The sequence below is a fragment of the Lithobates pipiens genome, unplaced genomic scaffold, assembly GCF_037356315.1.
Source record: "Lithobates pipiens isolate NorthernLeopardFrog02 unplaced genomic scaffold, aLitPip1_a1.2 Scaffold_27, whole genome shotgun sequence".
In the NCBI taxonomy this organism is placed as follows: domain Eukaryota; kingdom Metazoa; phylum Chordata; class Amphibia; order Anura; family Ranidae; genus Lithobates; species Lithobates pipiens.
In genome coordinates, this window is record NW_027507788.1 from 1267613 (window position 1) to 1291891 (window position 24279).

The 24279-nt window shown below is 55.0% G+C and overlaps 1 protein-coding gene across 3 annotated transcripts in view; it reads left to right on the plus strand.

The window, feature by feature from the left end:
• Positions 1-24279, plus strand: part of PHC2 (polyhomeotic homolog 2) — a 64955-nt gene that overhangs the window by 23725 nt on the left and 16951 nt on the right. For all 3 annotated transcript variants that reach the window (XM_077455992.1, XM_077455993.1, XM_077455994.1), the window contains 7 exons: positions 5492-5656; positions 8364-8435; positions 11020-11181; positions 11447-11539; positions 11648-11882; positions 21884-22224; positions 23273-23402. In XM_077455992.1, the coding sequence (XP_077312118.1) occupies positions 5492-5656; positions 8364-8435; positions 11020-11181; positions 11447-11539; positions 11648-11882; positions 21884-22224; positions 23273-23402 (1198 nt within the window). The remainder of the gene's footprint in view (positions 1-5491; positions 5657-8363; positions 8436-11019; positions 11182-11446; positions 11540-11647; positions 11883-21883; positions 22225-23272; positions 23403-24279) is intronic.

Sequence of the window (24279 nt, forward strand, 5' to 3'; positions counted from 1 at the left end):
TGTTGCGGGGGGCCTCTGGTCGGATGTGTTGCGGGGGGTGGGCTCTGGCCGGAAACTTTGCAGGGTGTTTCTGGTCGGATGCATTGCGGGGTGTCTCTGTGCAGGTGGGGCCTCTGGTCGGATGTGTTGCGGGGGGCCTCTGGTCGGATGTGTTGCGGGGGGCCTCTGGTCGGATGTGTTGTGGGGGCCTCTGGTCGGATGTGTTGCGGGGGGCCTCTGGTCGGATGTGTTGCGGGGGGCCTCTGGTCGGATGTGTTGCGGGGGGCCTCTGGTCGGATGTGTTGCGGGGGGCCTCTGGTCGAAAGTGTGTTGCGGGGGACTCTGGTCGAAAGTGTGTTGCGGGGGACTCTGGTCGAAAGTGTGTTGCGGGGGACTCTGGTCGGATGTGTTGCGGGGGGCCTCTGGTCGGATGTGTTGCGGGGGGCCTCTGGTCGGATGTGTTGCGCGGGGCCTCTGGTCGGATGTGTTGCGGGGGTCTCTGGTCGGATGTGTTGCGGGGGGTGGGCTCTGGCCGGAAACCTCGCGGGGTGTTTCTGGTCGGATGCGTTGCGGGGTGTCTCTGTGCGGGGGAGGCCTCTGGTCGGATGTGTTGCGGGGGCCTCTGGTCGGATGTGTTGCGGGGGCCTCTGGTCGGATGTGTTGCGGGGGCCTCTGGTCGGATGTGTTGCGGGGGGGCCTCTGGTCGGATGTGTTGCGGGGGGCCTCTGGTCGGATGTGTTGCGGGGTGTCTCTGTGCGGGGGGGGGGCCTCTGGTTGGATGTGTTGCGGGGGCCTCTGGTCGGATGTGCTGCGGGGGGCCTCTGGTCGGATGTGTTGCGGGGGGCATCTGGTCGGATGTGTTGCGGGGGGCATCTGGTCGGATGTGTTGCGGGGGGCCTCTGTGCGGGGGGGGGGGCCTCTGGTTGGATGTGTTGCGGGGGCCTCTGGTCGGATGTGCTGCGGGGGGCCTCTGGTCGGATGTGTTGCGGGGGGCATCTGGTCGGATGTGTTGCGGGGGGCATCTGGTCGGATGTGTTGCGGGGGGCATCTGGTCGGATGTGTTGCGGGGGGCATCTGGTCGGATGTGTTGCGGGGGGCCTCTGGTCGGATGTGTTGCGGGGGGCCTCTGGTCGGATGTGTTGCGGGGGGCCTCTGGTCGGATGTGTTGCGGGGTGTCTCTGTGCGGGGGGGGCCTCTGGTCGGATGTGTTGCGGGGGGCCTCTGGTCGGATGTGTTGCGGGGGGCCTCTGGTCGGATGTGTTGCGGGGGGCCTCTGGTCGGATGTGTTGCGGGGCCTCTGGTCGGATGTGTTGCGGGGGGCCTCTGGTCGGATGTGTTGCGGGGGTCTCTGTGCGGGGGGGCCTCTGGTCGGCTGTGTTGCGGGAGGCCTCTGGTCGGCTGTGTTGTGGGGGTCTCTGTGCGGGGGGGGGGGTCCTCTGGTCGGATGTATTGCGGGAGGCATCTGGTCGGATGTGTTGTGGGGGCCTCTGGTCGGATGTGTTGCGGGGGGCCTCTGGTCGGATGTGTTGCGGGGGGCCTCTGGTCGGATGTGTTGCGGGGCCTCTGGTCGGATGTGTTGCGGGGGGCCTCTGGTCGGATGTGTTGCGGGGGCCTCTGGTCGGATGTGTTGCGGGGGCCTCTGGTCGGATGTGTTGCGGGGCCTCTGGTCGGATGTGTTGCGGGGGGCCTCTGGTCGGATGTGTTGCGGGGGTCTCTGTGCGGGGGGGCCTCTGGTCGGCTGTGTTGCGGGAGGCCTCTGGTCGGCTGTGTTGCGGGGGGCCTCTGGTCGGATATGTTGTGGGGGCCTCTGGTCGGATATGTTGTGGGGGCCTCTGGTCGGATGTGTTGTGGGGGTCTCTGTGCGGGGGGGGGTCCTCTGGTCGGATGTATTGCGGGAGGCCTCTGGTCGGATGTGTTGCGGGGGGCCTCTGGTCGGATGTGTTGCGGGGGGCCTCTGGTCGGATGTGTTGCGGGGGGCCTCTGGTCGGATGTGTTGCGGGGGGCCTCTGGTCGGATGTGTTGCGGGGGTCTCTGTGCGGGGGGGCCTCTGGTCGGCTGTGTTGCGGGAGGCCTCTGGTCGGCTGTGTTGCGGGGGGCCTCTGGTCGGATATGTTGCGGGGGGCCTCTGGTCGGATGTGTTGTGGGGGTCTCTGTGCGGGGGGGGGGGTCCTCTGGTCGGATGTATTGCGGGAGGCATCTGGTCGGATGTGTTGCGGGGGGCCTCTGGTCGGATGTGTTGCGGGGGGCCTCTGGTCGGATGTGTTGCGGGGGGCCTCTGGTCGGATGTGTTGCGGGGGGCCTCTGGTCGGATGTGTTGCGGGGGGCCTCTGGTCGGATGTGTTGCGGGGGGCCTCTGGTCGGATGTGTTGCGGGGCCTCTGGTCGGATGTGTTGCGGGGGGCCTCTGGTCGGATGTGTTGCGGGGGTCTCTGTGCGGGGGGGCCTCTGGTCGGCTGTGTTGCGGGAGGCCTCTGGTCGGCTGTGTTGCGGGGGGCCTCTGGTCGGATGTGTTGTGGGGGGCCTCTGGTCGGATGTGTTGCGGGGGGCCTCTGGTCGGATGTGTTGCGGGGCCTCTGGTCGGATGTGTTGCGGGGGGCCTCTGGTCGGATGTGTTGCGGGGGTCTCTGTGCGGGGGGGCCTCTGGTCGGCTGTGTTGCGGGAGGCCTCTGGTCGGCTGTGTTGCGGGGGGCCTCTGGTCGGATATGTTGCGGGGGGCCTCTGGTCGGATGTGTTGTGGGGGTCTCTGTGCGGGGGGGGGGGTCCTCTGGTCGGATGTATTGCGGGAGGCATCTGGTCGGATGTGTTGCGGGGGGCCTCTGGTCGGATGTGTTGCGGGGCCTCTGGTCGGATGTGTTGCGGGGGGCCTCTGGTCGGATGTGTTGCGGGGGGCCTCTGGTCGGATGTGTTGCGGGGGGCCTCTGGTCGGATATGTTGTGGGGGCCTCTGGTCGGATGTGTTGTGGGGGTCTCTGTGCGGGGGGGGGTCCTCTGGTCGGATGTATTGCGGGAGGCCTCTGGTCGGATGTGTTGCGGGGGGCCTCTGGTCGGATGTGTTGCGGGGGGCCTCTGGTCGGATGTGTTGCGGGGGGCCTCTGGTCGGATGTGTTGCGGGGGTCTCTGTGCGGGGGGGCCTCTGGTCGGCTGTGTTGCGGGAGGCCTCTGGTCGGCTGTGTTGCGGGGGGCCTCTGGTCGGATATGTTGCGGGGGGCCTCTGGTCGGATGTGTTGTGGGGGTCTCTGTGCGGGGGGGGGGGTCCTCTGGTCGGATGTATTGCGGGAGGCATCTGGTCGGATGTGTTGCGGGGGGCCTCTGGTCGGATGTGTTGCGGGGGGCCTCTGGTCGGATGTGTTGCGGGGGGCCTCTGGTCGGATGTGTTGCGGGGGGCCTCTGGTCGGATGTGTTGCGGGGGGCCTCTGGTCGGATGTGTTGCGGGGCCTCTGGTCGGATGTGTTGCGGGGCCTCTGGTCGGATGTGTTGCGGGGGGCCTCTGGTCGGATGTGTTGCGGGGCCTCTGGTCGGATGTGTTGCGGGGGGCCTCTGGTCGGATGTGTTGCGGGGGGCCTCTGGTCGGATGTGTTGCGGGGGGCCTCTGGTCGGATGTGTTGCGGGGGGCCTCTGGTCGGATGTGTTGCGGGGGGCCTCTGGTCGGATGTGTTGCGGGGCCTCTGGTCGGATGTGTTGCGGGGGGCCTCTGGTCGGATGTGTTGCGGGGGTCTCTGTGCGGGGGGGCCTCTGGTCGGCTGTGTTGCGGGAGGCTTCTGGTCGGATGTGTTGCGGGGGGCCTCTGGTCGGATGTGTTGCGGGGGGCCTCTGGTCGGATGTGTTGCGGGGGGCCTCTGGTCGGATGTGTTGCGGGGGGCCTCTGGTCGGATGTGTTGCGGGGGGCCTCTGGTCGGATGTGTTGCGGGGCCTCTGGTCGGATGTGTTGCGGGGGGCCTCTGGTCGGATGTGTTGCGGGGCCTCTGGTCGGATGTGTTGCGGGGGGCCTCTGGTCGGATGTGTTGCGGGGCCTCTGGTCGGATGTGTTGCGGGGGGCCTCTGGTCGGATGTGTTGCGGGGCCTCTGGTCGGATGTGTTGCGGGGGGCCTCTGGTCGGATATGTTGCGGGGGGCCTCTGGTCGGATGTGTTGCGGGGCCTCTGGTCGGATGTGTTGCGGGGGGCCTCTGGTCGGATGTGTTGCGGGGGTCTCTGTGCGGGGGGGCCTCTGGTCGGCTGTGTTGCGGGAGGCCTCTGGTCGGCTGTGTTGCGGGGGGCCTCTGGTCGGATATGTTGTGGGGGCCTCTGGTCGGATGTGTTTGTGGGGGCCTCTGGTCGGATGTGTTGTGGGGGCCTCTGGTCGGATGTGTTGCGGGAGGCCTCTGGTCGGCTGTGTTGCGGGGGGCCTCTGGTCGGATATGTTGCGGGGGGCCTCTGGTCGGATGTGTTGTGGGGGCCTCTGGTCGGATGTGTTGTGGGGGTCTCTGTGCGGGGGGGGGGGGGGTCCTCTGGTCGGATGTATTGCGGGAGGCATCTGGTCGGATGTGTTGTGGGGGCCTCTGGTCGGATGTGTTGTGGGGGTCTCTGTGCGGGGGGGGGGGGTCCTCTGGTCGGATGTATTGCGGGAGGCATCTGGTCGGATGTGTTGTGGGGGCCTCTGGTCGGATGTGTTGTGGGGGTCTCTGTGCGGGGGGGGGGGGGGTCCTCTGGTCGGATGTATTGCGGGAGGCATCTGGTCGGATGTGTTGTGGGGGCCTCTGGTCGGATGTGTTGTGGGGGTCTCTGTGCGGGGGGGGGGGGTCCTCTGGTCGGATGTATTGCGGGAGGCATCTGGTCGGATGTGTTGTGGGGGCCTCTGGTCGGATGTGTTGTGGGGGTCTCTGTGCGGGGGGGGGGGGGGTCCTCTGGTCGGATGTATTGCGGGAGGCATCTGGTCGGATGTGTTGTGGGGGCCTCTGGTCGGATGTGTTGTGGGGGCCTCTGGTCGGATGTGTTGTGGGGGCCTCTGGTCGGATATGTTGTGGGGGCCTCTGGTCGGATGTGTTGTGGGGGTCTCTGTGCGGGGGGGGGGGGGGGTCCTCTGGTCGGATGTATTGCGGGAGGCATCTGGTCGGATGTGTTGTGGGGGCCTCTGGTCGGATGCTCTCAGGCCGGTCAGTCGGATGATGGAAGAGCTGTCAGGGAGGGGGAGGGGAGGCCGGTGATGGATGAGGCGTGGAGATGATGACATCGGCATTGACTCCCCCGACCTCTGACCTCACAGGATGGACGGACAATTATTCTCTATTCAAACACATTCAGCCTCCTGCAGAAAGCTGTAGTTTGGGGTAACCCTTAGCAACCAATCAGGACAGAGCTTTCCTAGGTCACAAGGTGTGTACAGCGGGGTTCTATAATAATGGGGATATCTGTGCAGCATATAACAGCCAATCAGATTGTATCTCTTCTCCCAGGAAGATGTGTAGTGAATGTGATGTGGTTGCTATGGGCAACACCGGGGCGGGGAGCGGACTGTGACCGGATTGTTTCCTCCCCAGGTGATTCAGCAAGCTCTGAGCCGGCAGCCCAGCACGGCAGCGCAGTACCTGCAGCAGATGTACGCCGCCCAGCAGCAGCACCTCATGCTGCAAACCGCAGCTCTGCAACAGCATCAGCAGCACCTGAGCAGCGCTCAGCTCCAGAGCCTGGCCGCAGCACAGCAGGTTAGTGTTTACACCAGGGGGAGGGGCCAATGTAGTGAACACTGTGCAGTCACAGTAGGGGGAGGGAGCATTATTCAGGGAGGCGGGGCTATGGTAGTGAACACTGTGTGGTCAGGGTAGGGGGAGGGAACATTATTCAGGGAGGCGGGGCTATGGTAGTGAACACTGTGTGGTCAGGGTAGGGGGAGGGAACATTATTCAGGGAGGCGGGGCTATGGTACTGAACACTGCAGTCAGGGTAGGAGGAGGGCAGATAGTAGTAAACATTGCACTTGGAGGTGGAGCTGTGATTTAGGGGGTGGGGTTTGAACAGGCAGGGGAGGCCCTCAGCAGGTGAGAGTAGGGGGGTGTTTGCCTGGGGCCCCGGAAGATGTGCAGGGGGCCCAGCTACAACTCCCATACTCCTGCAGCAAACCCTGGGGGTGAGGGTGATTGGGTGTAGGTCAGTGCTTAGGGGAGGAGCCATGACAGTAAAGAGAATACAAATAGGGCGGGTCTTTATTGCAGACATTATTAATGACAATCCTAGTAATGGGGGAAGGGCAAAGCTACTTCTTTGTCTAGGGCCCCGCCTCTGGGTGCACTACATGGACACTGACAGTACACAAGTGGATCTCCGTGGGGGTGGGGCAGTATTTAGTTGGTGGTCTCTGTGGGGGTGGGGCAGTATATAAAGGGCGGGTCTCTGGGGGGTGGAGCAGTATATAAAGGGTGGGTCTCTGTGGGAGTGGGGCATTATATAAAGGGCGGGTCTCTGTGGGGGTGGAGCAGTATATAAAGGGCAAGTCTCTGTGGGGGTGGGGCAGTATATAAAGGGTGGGTCTCGGAGGGGTGGAGTAGTATATAAAGGGCGGGTCTCTGGGGGTGGAGTAGTATATAAAGGGTGGATCTCTGTGGGGTGGGGCAGTATATAAAGGGCGGGTCTCTGAGAGGTGGAGTAGTATATAAAGGGCGGGTCTCTGTGGGGGTGGGGCAGTATATAAAGGAGCGGGTCTCTGTGGGGGTGGGGCAGTATATAAAGGAGCGGGTCTCTGTGGGGGTGGGGCAGTATATAAAGGAGCGGGTCTCTGTGGGGGTGGAGCAGTATATAAAGGGTGGGTCTCTGTGGGGGTGGGGCAGTATATAAAGGAGCGGGTCTCTGTGGGGGTGGGGCAGTATATAAAGGAGCGGGTCTCTGTGGGGGTGGAGCAGTATATAAAGGGCGGGTCTCTGTGGGGGTGGGGCAGTATATAAAGGAGCGGGTCTCTGTGGGGGTGGAGTAGTATATAAAGGGCGGGTCTCTGGGGGTGGAGTAGTATATAAAGGGTGGATCTCTGTGGGGTGGGGCAGTATATAAAGGGCGGGTCTCTGAGAGGTGGAGTAGTATATAAAGGGCGGGTCTCTGTGGGGGTGGGGCAGTATATAAAGGAGCGGGTCTCTGTGGGGGTGGAGCAGTATATAAAGGAGCGGGTCTCTGTGGGGGTGGAGCAGTATATAAAGGGTGGGTCTCTGGGGGTGTGTCAGGTACTAGCTAGGGGCCAAAGTGCTGAGAGTGGCTTCACTTGCAACTGGGTGCACAGTACCCCTGAGGGTGGAAAAGTGGGTACAGGGCACGAAGGGGCATGGGTTGCCAGCAGGTGACTGGTATGCAGGAAGTCTTCTGAAGGAAGAGATGGCCTTGGGATATACTTGAAGAAAACGCCTGGCAGTGGTTCTAACACCTGACTTATGTGAAGGTCTGGAAGAGGGCTTGTGCAGGATGGACCGGAGCAGAAGGTAAGTAGCAAGCCAGTCTGTAAAACAGGTAAGAAAAGTGCAGAAACAGGACGAGGGTCAAACGCAAGTAATCAGTCCAGAAGCCAGCAAGGCTGAATGTAGAGGATAATCCAGAGGCAGGCCGAGGGTCAAACACATGTATCAGTCTGGGAGCCAGCAAGGCTAAGAGCAGGAAGTCCATTAAACAAGCCAGGGGTCAGGTCAGGAGAGAATCAGAGTAGTCTTCAGGCAATCCGGGTCACAACAGGAAGTGGTAAACAGGAAGCAGAGGAACACAGGTGAGCTGAGGAGACAAACCAGCAAAGACACAGAGCAAATGGTTGCCTTTTATAGGCCTGCCAGAGTGATCAGGTGATGTGTAAACCCGCCGTATCGCGCACCCGTGTGCGCCTCTGCGCTGGTCTACCCCGCAGGCGCACAGGGAAGCACCGACGTTGAAGTCTGTTGATCCTCTGACAGGGTGGAGCAGTATATAAAGGGCGGGTCTCTGGGGGTGGAGCAGTATATAAAGGGCGGGTCTCTGGGGGTGGAACAGTATATAAAGGCCGGTCTCTGGGGGTGGGGCAGTATATAAAGGGCGGTTTCTGGGGGTGGGGCAGTATATAAGGGGCGGGTCTCTGTGGGGGTGGGGCATTGTATAAAGGGCGGGTCTCTGGGGGTGGAGCAGTATATTTAGGGGGCGGTCTCTGTGGGGGTGGAGCAGTATATAAAGGGCGGGTCTCCGTGGGGGTGGGGCATTGTATAAAGGGCGGTTTCTGGGGGTGGGGCAGTATATAAGGGGCGGGTCTCTGTGGGGGTGGGGCATTGTATAAAGGGCGGGTCTCTGGGGGTGGAGCAGTATATAAAGGGCGGTCTCTGTGGGGGTGGAGCAGTATATAAAGGGCGGGTCTCTGTGGGGGTGGGCCATTGTATAAAGGGCGGTCTTTGAATATTATACTCATTCTCTTCCCAGGCAGGTCTGGCAGTCAGCAGAGCCGCTCCCACAGTGACCGTCTCCCAGCAGAGTCCGTCCCAGGTGACAACGGTGAGTCCTTGACACCCCACCATTCCCCTCCTCCCACCATTCCCCTCCCCTCCCCCCACCCCTGATGATGAGCATATAAAACTTCCACAGGAAGAGAGCTGGTAGTTCTCAGAGTTCTTCCTGCACTCCGCACCGCACTACACACTCCCCGGACACTTTATTAGGTACACCTCTTCAGTTGCTCGGTAACACAAATTACTGATTAGCCAATCACACTTCAGCACCTCAATGCATTTAGTCCTCTAGATGTGGTGAAGACGACTTGCTGCATCAGAATGGGGAAGGAAGGTGACCTGGGTGACGTTGAACGTGGCGTGGTTGTTGGTGGCAGACGGCCGGTCTGAGGATTTCTGGGATTTTCACACACCACCTCTCAGGATTACAGAGAATGGCGGGAAAAAGAGAAAATATCCAGTGTGTGTCAGTTGTGTGGGGGAAAATGCCTTGTTGGTGTCAGAGAATGGGCAGACTGGTGGTGGGGGTGTAATGGTGTGGGGGATGGGATACCACTGGGGTAGCACCGAAATTTTGGCCGCTGAAACATATCGGCCGAAAATTGCGTTTTTGGCACTTTGCTGAAAAAGAAAACGCGCTGAAAATGGGGCGGGGCCCTGCCCCTGGTGTTCTAGACCGCTCCGTCCAGTCCTCTCCTCTCCTCTCCTCTCCTCTCCTCTCTCCTACATACTGATAATAGTCTGGCTGATGCTTGGTGTCCATGGATTGCAAATACAGGAGATGCCCGTTATGGCCACCAGATGTCACTGCAGCTCACACAATGATATATACAGTAATGGTGTGCTGTGAATGTATGGCAGGGTTCACGTTGGTGTTCATTATCGAGGTACCCCCCTCCTGTGCACAGGTCTGAGGGGGTTCCTAGTTCAGTGTTGGGGTATCGGGGGGTTCCCCCCTCCTGTGTACAGGTCTGAGGGGGTTCCTAGTTCAGTGTTGAGGTATCGGGGTGCCCCTCCTGTGTACAGGTCTGAGGGGGTTTTTGGTTCAGTGTTGGGGTATCGGGGTACCCCCTCCTGTGTACAGGTCTGAGGGGGTTTTTGGTTCAGTGTTGGGGTATCGGGGTGCCCCCTCCTGTGTACAGGTCTGAGGGGGTTCCTAGTTCAGTGTTGGGGTATCGGGGTGCCCCCTCCTGTGCACAGGTCTGAGGGGGTTCCTAGTTCAGAGTTTGGGTATCGGGGTGCCCCCTCCTGTGTACAGGTCTGAGGGAGTTCTTGGTTCAGTGTTGGGGTATCGGGGTGCCCCCTCCTGTGTACGGGTCTGAGGGGGTTCTTGGTTCAGTGTTGGGGTATCGGGGTGCCCCCTCCTGTGTACGGGTCTGAGGGGGTTCTTGGTTCAGTGTTGGGGTATCGGGGTGCCCCCTCCTGTGTACGGGTCTGAGGGGGTTCTTGGTTCAGTGTTGGGGTATCGGGGTACCCCCTCCTGTGTACGGGTCTGAGGGGGTTCTTGGTTCAGTGTTGGGGTATCGGGGTGCCCCCTCCTGTGTACGGGTCTGAGGGGGTTCTTGGTTCAGTGTTGGGGTATCGGGGTGCCCCCTCCTGTGTACGGGTCTGAGGGGGTTCTTGGTTCAGTGTTGGGGTATCGGGGTACCCCCTCCTGTGCACAGGTCTGAGGGGGTTCCTAGTTCAGTGTTGGGGTATCGGGGGGTTCCCCCCTCCTGTGTACAGGTCTGAGGGGGTTCCTAGTTCAGTGTTGAGGTATCGGGGTGCCCCTCCTGTGTACAGGTCTGAGGGGGTTTTTGGTTCAGTGTTGGGGTATCGGGGTACCCCCTCCTGTGTACAGGTCTGAGGGGGTTCCTAGTTCAGTGTTGGGGTATCGGGGTGCCCCCTCCTGTGCACAGGTCTGAGGGGGTTCCTAGTTCAGAGTTTGGGTATCGGGGTACCCCCTCCTGTGTACAGGTCTGAAGGGGTTCCTAGTTCAGTGTTGGGGTATCGGGGTGCCCCCTCCTGTGTACGGGTCTGAGGGGGTTCTTGGTTCAGTGTTGGGGTATCGGGGTGCCCCCTCCTGTGTACGGGTCTGAGGGGGTTCTTGGTTCAGTGTTGGGGTATCGGGGTGCCCCCTCCTGTGTACGGGTCTGAGGGGGTTCTTGGTTCAGTGTTGGGGTATCGGGGTGCCCCCTCCTGTGTACAGGTCTGAGGGGGTTTCTAGTTTAGTGTTGGGGTATCGGGGTACCCCCTCCTGTGTACAGGTCTGAAGGGGTTCCTAGTTCAGTGTTGGGGTATCGGGGTGCCCCCTCCTGTGTACGGGTCTGAGGGGGTTCTTGGTTCAGTGTTGGGGTATCGGGGTGCCCCCTCCTGTGTACGGGTCTGAGGGGGTTCTTGGTTCAGTGTTGGGGTATCGGGGTGCCCCCTCCTGTGTACGGGTCTGAGGGGGTTCTTGGTTCAGTGTTGGGGTATCGGGGTGCCCCCTCCTGTGTACGGGTCTGAGGGGGTTCTTGGTTCAGTGTTGGGGTATCGGGGTGCCCCCTCCTCTGTACAGTGTTCCTGGTTCAGTGTTGGGGTATCGGGGTGCCCCCTCCTCTGTACAGTGTTCCTGGTTCAGTGTATATGTCTGACTGATGTCTCCTCTACAGATTAACCTGGCCAGCTCTCCTCAGATCATCCAGCGCCCACAGACTGTCAGCTCCGCCCCGGCTCCGGCGTCCGGAATTACCCAGCAGGCCGTTCTGTTAGGAAATGCCTCTTCCCCAGCACTGAGTGCCAGCCAGGCACAGATGTACTTGCGGGCACAAATGGTAGGTGGCACTCTAGCTCTGCGCACTGTGTGTGTGTGTTCTCCTCCCTGGTAGAAGACTAATGCAAGACTTGGGAGGAGGAGGGGTACTACAGGCGGGACGCAGACAGGAGGTATCTGTGAGAACTGCACATAGTCTGTGTTTCCCCTTCTGGGATGGTGCAGAGAATTCATACTTTGATCAGTAGGGCCCCCTGTGGTGTGTGATGGTAAATAGGTCCCCTTTGTACTGTACCTGGCTAACACTCTCCATTGCCTCCCTGCAGCTTATATTCACTCCGGCAGCCACGGTCAGCAGCATCCAATCCGATGTCAGCTCTGCATCCAGCTCCTCCCAGCCTCCTCCAGTCAGCACTCAGGTGAGTTTGGTGGGGAGCGTGGTGCTCTCCACCAGGTTGTATCAGTTCCTGTGCCGCCACGCTCCCTCGTGTGACGTCATGGTGAAGATGTTACTGTCTGTGTTGCAGGTGCAGAATCTCACTGTGAGAGGTACAGCTGGTGAGGCGGGAGCTGTAAATACGGCACAGCTGCCTGCCCTGGCTATGAAGCCGGCTGCCCTCAGCCACCATCCCATCACCAAACCTGCCGGCTGTGTAGGCAGCCATACAACAGACAGCCACAAGAGGGGGGAGTCACCGGGCACCGACAGCCAGGCTCCAACCGGCCGGACCACAGTCTCCACACACGCCATCATTGCTCCAGGTGAGGCTCCGGGGGATGGGGTCCTCCAATCATACTAGTAGTGATCTCCTTTCTATTGCTGAACATTCCAATCGCTGACTCGTTGTCACCATTTTCATGGCTCTGAGTTTCTGGGGCGTCATAAATGTCAGAATCTATAGGAAAATCTCATTGGAAAATAGCAATTTGTACAAAAGTTCCTTTCATAGAGTCCATTGAAGGACACGGGAAGTCTTTAACCTTTGAGTTATACTGCCACCTACAGGAGGACTAAGTGCAGGCCAACAAACCTCTGTAGACCAGCCCAGGATAATCCCTTCTACTCCCTCCATGCAGGTTTGCAGCATCTATTTTGGAATCTAGTTGTTGGATCTGGTAAGATCAAGTGGTTTTAACGTTAGATCTCGCATCAGTTCAGAGATATTCCACATAAAAGTAGAGATATTCGGTGGTGCATAAGAACGGTTTGGTCCCTCCACAATTTTGTGGCCACAAATCATCCAGGCCAATAAATATTCATTAGATCCGGTAAGATCAAGTGGTTTTAACATTTGATTATCCATAATTAGAGGGATATTATGGATATTTGGTAGGGGTGCACGGATAACCATACTAGTATCTATATCGGAGCCAATACTGAGCATTTTACATGTACCAGTGAACAGTGCCATTGAGCATAACGAGGTATGCAGAAATGATGTGGTACATTATTGCCGGGTGTGCCCAAGCCCAATGAAGCCTGAAGCACAGCGTCAAAAGCCAGTGGGAAACTTCAGAGGGCCCCAATGAAGGAGCCAACTGGGTGCCCATCTACAGTAGCTGACTCTAAAACCAGCGACGTGAAGAGACAGTAGAGGAAGCCATAACCCTTGCAGAGGGCCCCCAATGTCTCCAAGCAACCGAGTGTCCAGTTTCCTTTGACACATGGTGCCCGGCATCATAGAGTCAATACGCACCAGATTCCCAGAACTCAGCATAGACTTAAGCCAGATCAGAATATCTGCAAGAGAGGAGCACGGATACAAGCCACCGAACAGGGCAAGGCCACCACTTCCTCCATGTTCCCTGACAAGTTGGGGGGACCTTATCCTGTTATTCACATCCAAGTAGAGGAAATCTACACCAAGGCCCTTCTGGATACTGGAGCTCAAGTGGCTCTTCTATACAGAGACTTCTATGACAGGCACCTCAAGCACCTTGTCATCACAGAAGTTGGAAGAACTGGAGATATGGGGCATTGGGACTCAGAACCTCCCCTATGATGGCTATCTACCGATCAAGCTGACCTTTGATCCCTCCGTGACTGGGAAAGCTGAGACTTTTGACACTCTGGCAGTGGTCTGTCCTCGCCCACCAGGTTTTAGTAGGAGTTCTCTCATCATAGGGACCAATACTGATCTTGTCAGAAGACTGTTGACACCTCTTGTTCTGGAGCCAGGCACTTCAATTACAAGTGTGCACTCCATGCTGGGACAAGCCTACCAGTGCCTGGTATAAGAACAGAAGGTCCCAGCTGAAGAAGTGGGAAAGATCTGGCACTTGGATTGGTGTGAGGTGTTACAGCCTGGTGAAATGGCCTGTTTATGAGAATCTCTCAAGCTAAATTGGAAGCAACCAGGCCCTTTTATTGTCCTTGAAGTGGATAGAAATAAGACATGGGAGTGGAGATAATTCCCAAGGTGATTTCAGCCAAGGTGAATATGCTGGCTCGGATGTTGCTGGTACAAGTGAAACCGGCCACCTCAGTCCCACTCTCTGATTTGGTGGGAGGAGCAAAGGATGGAATCCCTATCGAGGAGATCTATGCCAAGAATACTCTCTTTCACCGGAATGGAAAGAAAGAGCCAGGACTCAGCTCCTGAGGTGGCAGGCTGCATTCTCCAAGAGTGAATTTGATGTGTGGTGTGCAAAAAGTGCCCAACACCAGATCCGTCTCTTCTAGTGCATAAGCCATTCAGGGAAAGAGTTCCACGGATTCCTTTAGGGGACTTGGAGGAACTGCATGAACAACTGGCAGAGTTGAAGAGGGCAGGCATCACCATAGAGTCCCAGAATCCATAAGCTTCCCTGATAGTGGTGGTACGGGAGAAGAATGGGTCGCTGAAGCTGTGTATTGACTACCAAATGATGAACCCGAAGGACCATTCCTGACCAGTATACCACCACAAGGAAGAAGATGCCATGCAGAGCCTTTAAGTAGCGCAGTGGTTCAGCGTGCTGGATTTAACGAGTGGTTATTACCAAATCCCCATGCACCATGAGAATCGGGAGAAGACCGCTTTTGTTACCGCGGTGGGGTTCTTTGAATTCGACTTAATGCCTCAAGGTTTGTCTGGTGCCCCAGCCACCTTCCAAAGGCTAATTGAGAAAACCATGAGTGACATGAACCTATTCGAGGTGTTGGTCTACTTAGACGACATCATTGTTTTCGGCAAGACCCTGGAAGAGAATGAAATGCATCTGGAGAAGGCCCTGAAGAGACTCCATGACGAGGGGTTGAAGCTGTCTCTGCAAAAGTGCCAGTTTCATCAACCCTCAGTCAACTACCTTGGCCACATTGTGTCTACCGACGGAGTAGCCCCTGACCCCCAGAAGCTGGAAGCCGTCACCTCCCCGCCGAGGCCTACTAATGTGAGCTTAGGTAATTTCTGAGATTCTGCTCATATTACACAAGATTCATCAAGAGATTCACTAAGATAGCTCGCCCACTTAATGAGCTGATGAAGGACAAAGAGGAAGACAATGACCCAGATCTGGTGAAGCCTGTCAGACCAGCTGGAGGGCCCAGAAAACCCAGAGAGTCCATTCAGGATCAATAGACTCCCAAGTGTGATGAGGCTTTTAGGCAGCTGAAGTGAAGCCTAACAACCGCTTCAGTCTTGGCCTATCCAGATACAACCAAGCAATACGAGCTACACTTTGACACCAGTCGAGATGGGTTAGGTGGGGTGCTATATCAAGCTTAAAGCTGGAGCAAGCATAAAGCGGCCATTGTGCATGCTTATAACAGCACTGCCAATGATGCCACAGGATACTCTTTGATGTTCGGACAGGAGGCCCGGCTGCCAGTAGACTTGGCCTTCGGCACATCCCTCGACCATGCCTCAGCAACTAATCACAGAGGGTATGTGGATCGCCTGCGGAGAAGTCTGAAGACCGCCTATGATAAGGCTCGAGCTGCCTCATATGCCTGAGGACAGAGAAACATAATAAAATTTGACCTCAGGGTACGAGTACGGGACCTACAGCTGGATGACAAGGTACTGCTGAGAATCCTGTGTGGCCCTGGAAAGCACAAGTTGGCTAACCACTAGAAGTCACAGCCATATGTTGTTTGTAAGAAGCTGCCAGGACTTCCAGTATATCAAATCTGGCCAGAAGGAAGAACAGGCCCGCTGAAGACTTGGCATTGCAATCATCTGTTGTCTCTATCAGAAGCAGTTTGTGTGCCATCACAGCCATATTCACAGTCCACACCCACGGCCTCTCAGATCCTGTACCCCTTGCTGAAGAAGATGAAAACAGCGAGGGTGAAGAGATGGGAATAGATTGTCTGTGGCTGTCTCAAATGCCAGGGCCTGCAACCCCCCCCCCCCCCCCCCACCCTTGAGGTTGCTCTCACTGCAAAAAAGGACTCTCTTCCACTGCAGATTTGGTGGTGGAGAATACCAACTCACCCCCTGGCACATCTAGCTGGGCCATTCCAGGTAAGGTGGCCTGTAGGCAGGACAGCCTCCCCTCCTAAGCTAATTGATGGGAGGTTCCTCTGCCAGGGTTTTATGCAGATGTCAATTGTATGGTTTCCTTTGCACACTAACCTGTTTTTTTTTCTCTGCGTATATATCAAAAGCATGTAACAGGTCATAGACTATTTACCTTCTTTGGCAGATCAAAGGTACTTTGATGGGGGGAGTGTGTAGCGGGGTCTGCTCTGTGCCCCGCACCTCCTGCTATCTCCGCTGGCTACTGCCAGACTGAGTATACACTGACACAGATGCTCTTCCTTGAGTGACTAGCGGTGCTCACTCACAGGCACCTGCTCGCTCTGCTCTCTCTGTGTCCCCATAGGCAGGGAGAGGGAGCCAATCAAGCAGGAGCAGAGGACCATGGGGCTTGAAGTCCCATCACAAAATGGCCCCATTGATTTCTACAGGGGGTGGAACTGCCAAACCCAGCCTGCTTTGCAAGAAAGGGGGGCTAGGTAAAGACTCCAGCATGTTGGTCTGAGGAGAGATCACCATGGGGCAGGGAGGTGAACGAACGTGCGAGGAGAGACTACAGGCACCCACTGAAGAACCATCCAAAGACGGTTCCAGAGACCATCCAGAAATGGTTAAAGGAAGGTGTCCCACCAGAGAGAGGCCTCCGTTGAAGACTGCAGGCATCTTAGGGCAAGAGGCAATCAAATCGCATGGTGGCCAAGCAGGCTGCTGAAGAACCAACTGCTAAGACATCCTTTTTCTGCGCTGGTCGCAGGACTGGTGAGAGGGCACTTGCCCACTTTGCTGATGCATGACCCACTTTTGACCCCTGCAGGCAGGCATTATAGTTTGGAGGTACGAAGAGGACTTGTTACTGCCATATCAAATCCTCTGTGCCGACTAATGACTCCCTTTTGTTAGACTCGGATAATTTATTGTCCTCTATGAGATCCAACTGCTGGTGAAGATATTTACAAGGCCTTGTACTCCTGAACACTGTTATCTTATTGCTCCTAAAGGGGACATGTTATTGGTGTCTACATTACCTCATCTCTCATTGGGATTAAAGGTATTATAGGCTGGCCAGAGGCTCCTCTTTAGAAGTGGTAGTACTTACAGCAACCAATAGCCTTCCTCAGGAATCAATTTACTGATTGTCTGCTATTATGTACATTGGTATCATTTACTTGTTGTTGCTCATTGTTATTTAACTGCTTTAAGAACTCTTTCATCCAAGTCTTGGCTGTTTATCCCAGACCTGGCTGACTAATGATTCCCTTATAAGTCTCTTCTCTTGATTAAGTAAACCTGAGAGAGCTAAAACAGTTTGAACTTTGTGTGTCATTTATTGTGCTATTACACTAACCTTATTGCTAGGTGTGCCAGTAGGGGCCTGGGACGATTCTTGGGGTTGAAGGGCAAAGTAACGGACTGAACAAACTAGAGCGGCTCCTACGGGGGTGGCGCTACACGAATATCCATTAGCCTGAATGATTTTTTGGCCAGAAAATTGTATGTGGTGGTGGGGGGGCTAGTTGCCCCCCCCCCAACAAATAACCTTTAATATTGCTTCTTCTGTGTGAGATCTAACATAAGCAACGGTTGATGTACCCTGATCTAACAAACTGCATAAGATTTTTTTCAAAAATGTTAATTTGGGGGGGCTGACCCGGCAGAGGTGATGCATTCTTAATGCAGAGTGCACACGTGTGACACTCCATGCAGAAGATGATGTCCGTGATCACACCGGTACCCCTTCTGAGGTGAAAATCCACAAGCAAATTGTAAATTGTAGGCACCCAGCAGCCTATGTACTATGGTCATTCCCTAATTGGGTCTTCAGAGATGTGGTGAGAGCTGATGCAATGCCAGCAAATCTGGACCTGGAAATCTCTCCACAATTACCTTTTTACCAGAACAAAGACTGCAAGGTGCTCTGTGCCCAAAGGTCACTTCCAGGCTATCCCCACAATGTCCAGGGGTTATGCAGCACTAAAGATTCCAGGCTGAGGATGGCTGAGCCAGACAGATGCAATCCAAGAGACCAGCAACAGTGCAGAGAACAGTCCGATTAAAGAAAAGGCCGTGCGAGGGAAAAACAGGATGGAAGTTTACGCATCAGAGCGGAAGATGTCCACCATCCTCCCAGGCCGCTTGCCAGTGTCCAATCCTCCTGTAGGTGGCAGCAAACCTTGAAGGCTTCCTGTGTTCCTCAATGGACCCAGCAAATTTGTTTTGTCTGTGTTCACTGTCACCGGTGCAAAATTCAGCCATATCTGTATGACTCCATCAGAGCAGTACTGACCGCGTCCATCCCCTTATCTGTATGACTCCATCATAGTGCCGTACTGACCGCGTCCATCCCCTTATCTGTATGACTCCATCATAGTGCCGTACTGACCGCGTCCATCCCCTTATCTGTATGACTCCATCATAGTGCCGTACTGACCGCGTCCATCCCCTTATCTGTATGTCTCCATCATAGCGCAGTACTGACCACGTCCATCCCCTTATCTGTATGACTCCATCATAGTGCCGTACTGACCGCGTCCATCCCCTTATCTGTATGACTCCATCATAGTGCCGTACTGACCGCGTCCATCCCCTTATCTGTATGTCTCCATCATAGCGCCGTACTGACCGCGTCCATCCCCTTATCTGTATGACTCCATCATAGTGCCGTACAGACCGCGTCCATCCCCTTATCTGTATGACTCCATCATAGTGCCGTACAGACCGCGTCCATCCCCTTATCTGTATGTCTCCATCATAGTGCCGTACTGACCGCATCCATCCCCTTATCTGTATGACACCATCATAGTGCCGTACAGACCGCGTCCATCCCCTTATCTGTATGACTCCATCATAGTGCCGTACAGACCGCGTCCATCCCCTTATCTGTATGACTCCATCATAGTGCCGTACAGACCGCGTCCATCCCCTTATCTGTATGTCTCCATCATAGTGCCGTACTGACCGCATCCATCCCCTTATCTGTATGACTCCATCATAGTGCCGTACTGACCGCGTCCATCCCCTTATCTGTATGTCTCCATCATAGCGCCGTACTGACCGCGTCCATCCCCTTATCTGTATGACTCCATCATAGTGCCGTACTGACCGCGTCCATCCCCTTATCTGTATGACTCCATCATAGTGCCGTACAGACCGCGTCCATCCCCTTATCTGTATGTCTCCATCATAGTGCCGTACTGACCGCATCCATCCCCTTATCTGTATGACACCATCATAGCGCCGTACTGACCGTGTCCATCCCCTTATCTGTATGACTCCATCACAGAGCAGTACTGACCGCGTCCATCCCCGTATCTGTATGACTCCATCATAGTGCCGTACTGACTATGAATATGAAGTTCAGTGAAATACGAGTGTCAGGTGGGGTAGTGGAGAAAAATGATTTTGCTGGTGACAAATCTGTATCCATGACATAAACAGGAGAAACATGGCGCCGCCCCTGTATAAATCCCGGGATAGGTTCCCATGTTGACTTTTCATCCTCCAGAATAAATGGGACTCGGGAAAGCCGCGTGGTGAACGGGAAGCCATTATTGTGCCACAGTATATACAGTGCCTTGCGAAAGTATTCATACTGTAGTGGAAAATGATAAACTTCTCATATAAGCAACTAATTCCGTTGTGCTGAAAAGCTCAGTTCTAACTCTCTTGTATTATGCCGGGAAAGTGCGCTTCTAGATCTCCAAGTGACGCAGACGCTGGGATCACATTGCGCTTAGCAAAATCTTCCTCTTTAGGAGCTGCTGTCTTTCTTTATAGTGTAAAACATGAATAACAAAGGGAGGCGGTGACTTCACAATCAGCCAATCAGACATTTGTATTGCTTCAAAAGAACCAGACGCAGGTCTATATCCACATAGGATTCCAGTAGTGACGTGTGCAGAGCCATGTGGGCAGTTTCCTGTGGAGACGCAATGTACCTCTGATGTGAACACTACAATCTTGGCTCTGATAATGGCCCTGTGGACATCCCCACCGCTACCACTGACGCGTGCCGTACTCTATCATGGCTCAGTGAGCTGTCATTTTGTATGGGTATACTATGGTTCCCATGTACGCAGATCTGTTTGCTAGGAGCGTGGATGCAGTCGCCATGAGGTGGCCAGTCTCTTGGTGCGGCAGAAATGAACATCCCTTAAAGGGCGAACAGATCTGCCGTGTCCACGGGAAGGTTTCCACAGCCAATGGTCCTCCACCGACGTCTGTGCGAATACGCTCGTGTTAGCTTATTGCTGCAAAACTGACACCGGCATCTGATAACATACATTAATAAAAATATCCCCAATACCCCTGACATTCCCCACATTTTGTTACAACCAAAAACTTAAACATATTTTATTGGGATTTTATGTGATGGACCAACACAAAGTGTCTCATAATTGTGAAGTGGAAGGAAAACGATACAAATAAATATGTGAAAAGTGTGGGGGAGGGGCATTTGTATGGCGCCCCCCGGAGTCAATACTTTGTAGAACCCCCTTTCTCTACAAGTCTTTTTGGGGGTGTCTCTACCAGCTTTGCCCATCTAGAGAGGACATTTCTGCCCATTCTTCTTCTTTGTAGAATATCTCAAGCTCCGTCAGATTGGATGGAGAGCGTCTGTAATCAGCAATTTTCAAGTCTGGCCACAGATTCTCAATGGGATTTAGGTCTGGACTGTGACTGGGCCATTCTAACACATGAATATGCTTTGATGTAAACCATTCCATTGTAGCTCTGGCTGGATGTTTCGGGTCGTTGTCCTGCTGGAAGGGGAACCTCCGCCCCGCTCTCAAGTCTTTTGCAGAATCTAAAGCCCCATACACACGACTGGACTTTTCCACAGCAAAGGTCCAACGGAACAAATTTGTCGGACAATTTGATGGTGTGTGGGCTCCATCGGACCTTTGCTGTCCAAAAATCTGACGGACTTTAGAAATAGAACATGTTTCAAATTTTTCCACCGGACCCAGTTCCTATCGAAATCCACTCATGTGTATGCTAGTCCGACGGACAAAAACCAACGCTAGGGCAGTTATTGGATACTAGCTATGAACTTCCTTATTCTAGTCCAGTCGTACGTCATCACATTGCAATCCATCGGACTTTGGTGTGATGGCGTGTGGCCAAGTCCGTTCATTTGGAAAGTCCGTCGGAACTCCACCAAAAGTCAGTCGGGAAGACCGTCGGACCTAGTCCGTCAAAGTCTGGTCGTGTGTACATGGCATAACAGGTTTTCTTCTACTCCATAAAGGGCAGATTTGTGGAGAGACGACTAATAGTTGTCCTATGGACAGATTCTCCCCCCTGAGCTGTGGATCTCTGCAGCTCCTCCAGAGTTACCATGGACCTCTTGGCTCTTCTCTGATGAATGCTCTCCTTGCCCGGCCCGGTCAGTTTAGGTGGACGGCCATGTCTTGGTAGGTTTGCGGTTGTGCCATACTCTTTCCATTTTCCGATGATGGATTGAACAGAGCTCCGTGAGATGATCAAAGCTTGGGAGATTTTATTATACCCTAACCCTGCTTTATACTTCTCCACAACTTCATCCCTGACCTGTCTGGTGTGTTCCTTGGCTTTCATGATGCTGTTTGTTCACTAAGGTTCTCTAACAAACCTCAGAGGGCTTCACAGAACAGCTGTATTTATACTGAGATTAAATGACACACAGGTGTGCTCTATTTACTAATTAGGTGGCTTCTGAAGGCAATCAGAACAAAGGGGGCTGAATACAAATGCCCCTCCCCCCCCCCACACTTTTCACATATTTATTTGTATCATTTTATCATTTTCCTTCCACTTCACTATTATGTGACACTTTGTGTTGGTCCATCACATAAAATCCCAATAAAATATTAACATTTAAGTTTTTGGGTGTAATGTGACAAAACGTGGGAAATGTCAGGGGGTATGAATACTTTTTCACGGCACTGTAAATACCCCATAATAATGGACTGGCCACGTCATGTCACCAGACTGTAGCATCTGATCTCACTTCTGTCTCTATCAGAGATGGGGCAGCCGTTTCCATGGAAACTACCCTCACCCCACAGGTTTATTAATAAATGATCAGCAGTGCACTAACCCTTTCCCCACCGGACCCGACCTAATTATACACTGATGGAGGTGGGGGCAGGGAGAGTGAAGGGAGATGTATGGGCCTGACATGGAAGGAGCAAGTGGGTTCCACCCTGAAATGGGGTAACCCGAGCATTTGGCCCTGGGATGGGGGAACCCCAGAGCAGGGTGTGGTTGTCCTACATACATGTATAGATGTATAATGTACATATCATGTTCTCTTCACAGCTTATTCTCCGCAGCTTGCCCCGGAACCAAAGCCGGTTCTGCATCAGATTGTCATCCAGAATCCGCCTCCTCTTCAGCCTCGCCCGGTGCTGCCCATTACACAGCCCCTCACCCACCAGCCGCAGGTGTCCCAGGGTCTCTCCTCTCCACCTATCACCTCCCAGGCTCCGCTGGTTCCTCCGTCCTCATGTGTGGAATCATCAGGAAAGCAAAAACCCAGCCCCATCCCCCCTCTGCCCCCACAGGGTCCAAGCTTCAGAAGACAAGATGGCGTGGTCCAGTGCAGGATTCTCCCATCCAGCTCAGCCGTCATCTTTCAGATCCCGAATACTCGGATATCGGTGAGTCCAAATGTTGGGGGGGTGGGGACACAATGACGCACAATGCCATGGCAGGAGCTACATGTGACCTGAGGCTGATGGGACGCACAGATCTCCATGTACATGAAGGGGGTGTGACAGACGCTCATGGGGGAGGGGGGTTCATTTTCCAGTCTGCAATGAACACATTATGTCCAGAATGTGAACCAGTCATTGGTGGGCATAAGACACCTACCAGGAGGTGGCATGTCCCCACCGAGCGCCCAGAACACGGACCATGTGCATTCCTCTTCATTCTATGAAGTATTCTGAGATAATGCTCGGTGATCCTGCCAGTCTTCTCTGTGCGGCAGGACTTCCTCTCAGCCAAGCCATGGATGCCGCTCTGTGGTAGTGTAGTCAGCTCCCACCCTTCTTCCTGTATAGAAGCAAGACATGTTCTATGAGAGGACACAGAGGTAAGGGGGTGACCTATGAGAGGACACAGAGGTAAGGGGGTGACCTATGAGAGGACACAGAGGTAAGGAGTGACCTATGAGAGGACACAGAGGTAAGGGGGTGACCTATGAGAGGACACAGAGGTAAGGGGGTGACCTATGAGAGGACACAGGGGTAAGGGGGTGACCTATGAGAGGACACAGGGGTAAGGGGGTGACCTATGAGAGGACACAGGGGTAAGGGGGTGACCTATGAGAGGACACAGAGGTAAGGGGGTGACCTATGAGAGGACACAGAGGTAAGGGGGTGACCTATGAGAGGACACAGAGGTAAGGAGTGACCTATGAGAGGACACAGAGGTAAGGGGGTGACCTATGAGAGGACACAGGGGTAAGGGGGTGACCTATGAGAGGACACAGAGGTAAGGGGTGACCTATGAGAGGACACAGAGGTAAGGGGGTGACCTATGAGAGGACACAGAGGTAAGGAGTGACCTATGAGAGGACACAGAGGTAAGGGGGTGACCTATGAGAGTGTGTGGAGGGCACGGGGTGTATAGTTGAGGTGGCATTACATATGGGGTGTGTAGAGGTGTCGGTGTCAGACTTATCTTCCATTTCTCTTGCCCCAGACACCCCCACAGCAAGATAATCTACGGAAACCCTGCGAGCCGCACAGAACCCAACTCCAGCCTTCAGCGCAACTACCAGTCGCTACCCCCACCAACCACACCGCCAAGCACCATCAGACCGCGCCGCACGGTGAGAATATCGCGCTAATAAATCCTGTATAATAATATTCCTTTTCATCCCAGTGCCCTGGTTACCATCCAGTGTACCCACTATAGGTGGCGCACAGTGTACTCTGCATTAGGTGGTACCCTGGTTACCATTTGTTGTACCCACTATGAGTGCCGCACAGTGTACTCTGCATTGGGCGGTGCCTTGGTTACCATTCGTTGTACCCACTATGGGTGGCGCACAGTATACTCTGCATTGTGGTGTCCTGGTTACCATTCGTTGTCGCCACTATGAGTGGCGCACAGTGTACTCTGCATTGTGGTGTCCTGGTTACCATCCAGTGTACCCACTATGGGTGGCGCACAGTGTACCCTGCATTGGGTGGTGCCCTGGTTACCATTCGTTGTACCCACTATAGGTGGCACACAGTGTACTCTGCATTGTGGTGCCCTGGTTACCATCCAGTGTACCCACTATGGGTGGCGCACAGTGTACCCTGCATTGGGTGGTGCCCTGGTTACCATTCGTTGTACCCACTATGGGTGGCGCGCAGTGTACTCTGCATTGTGGTGCCCTGGTTACCATCCAGTGTACCCACTATGGGTGGCGCACAGTGTACCCTGCATTGGGTGGTGCCCTGGTTACCATTCGTTGTAGCAGGCATATGAAGCACCAGACGCAGAAACACTGAACGCACATTTGTTACATTGGAACCCCCTCCCCCGGAGTCCCAGCAATGTTTACATAAAATAACAATCAGATAGGAGAGAGGAGACACTGCTGCAATGTTCTCCAGGTTTTCCTACAGCCAGGGAAGGCGGCATCGTACACAGATTGCCAACTACTGTGGGGAGTGTGCCCCCTGTGTAGGCAAGCGTTACGACCCCTGTGAGTTCAC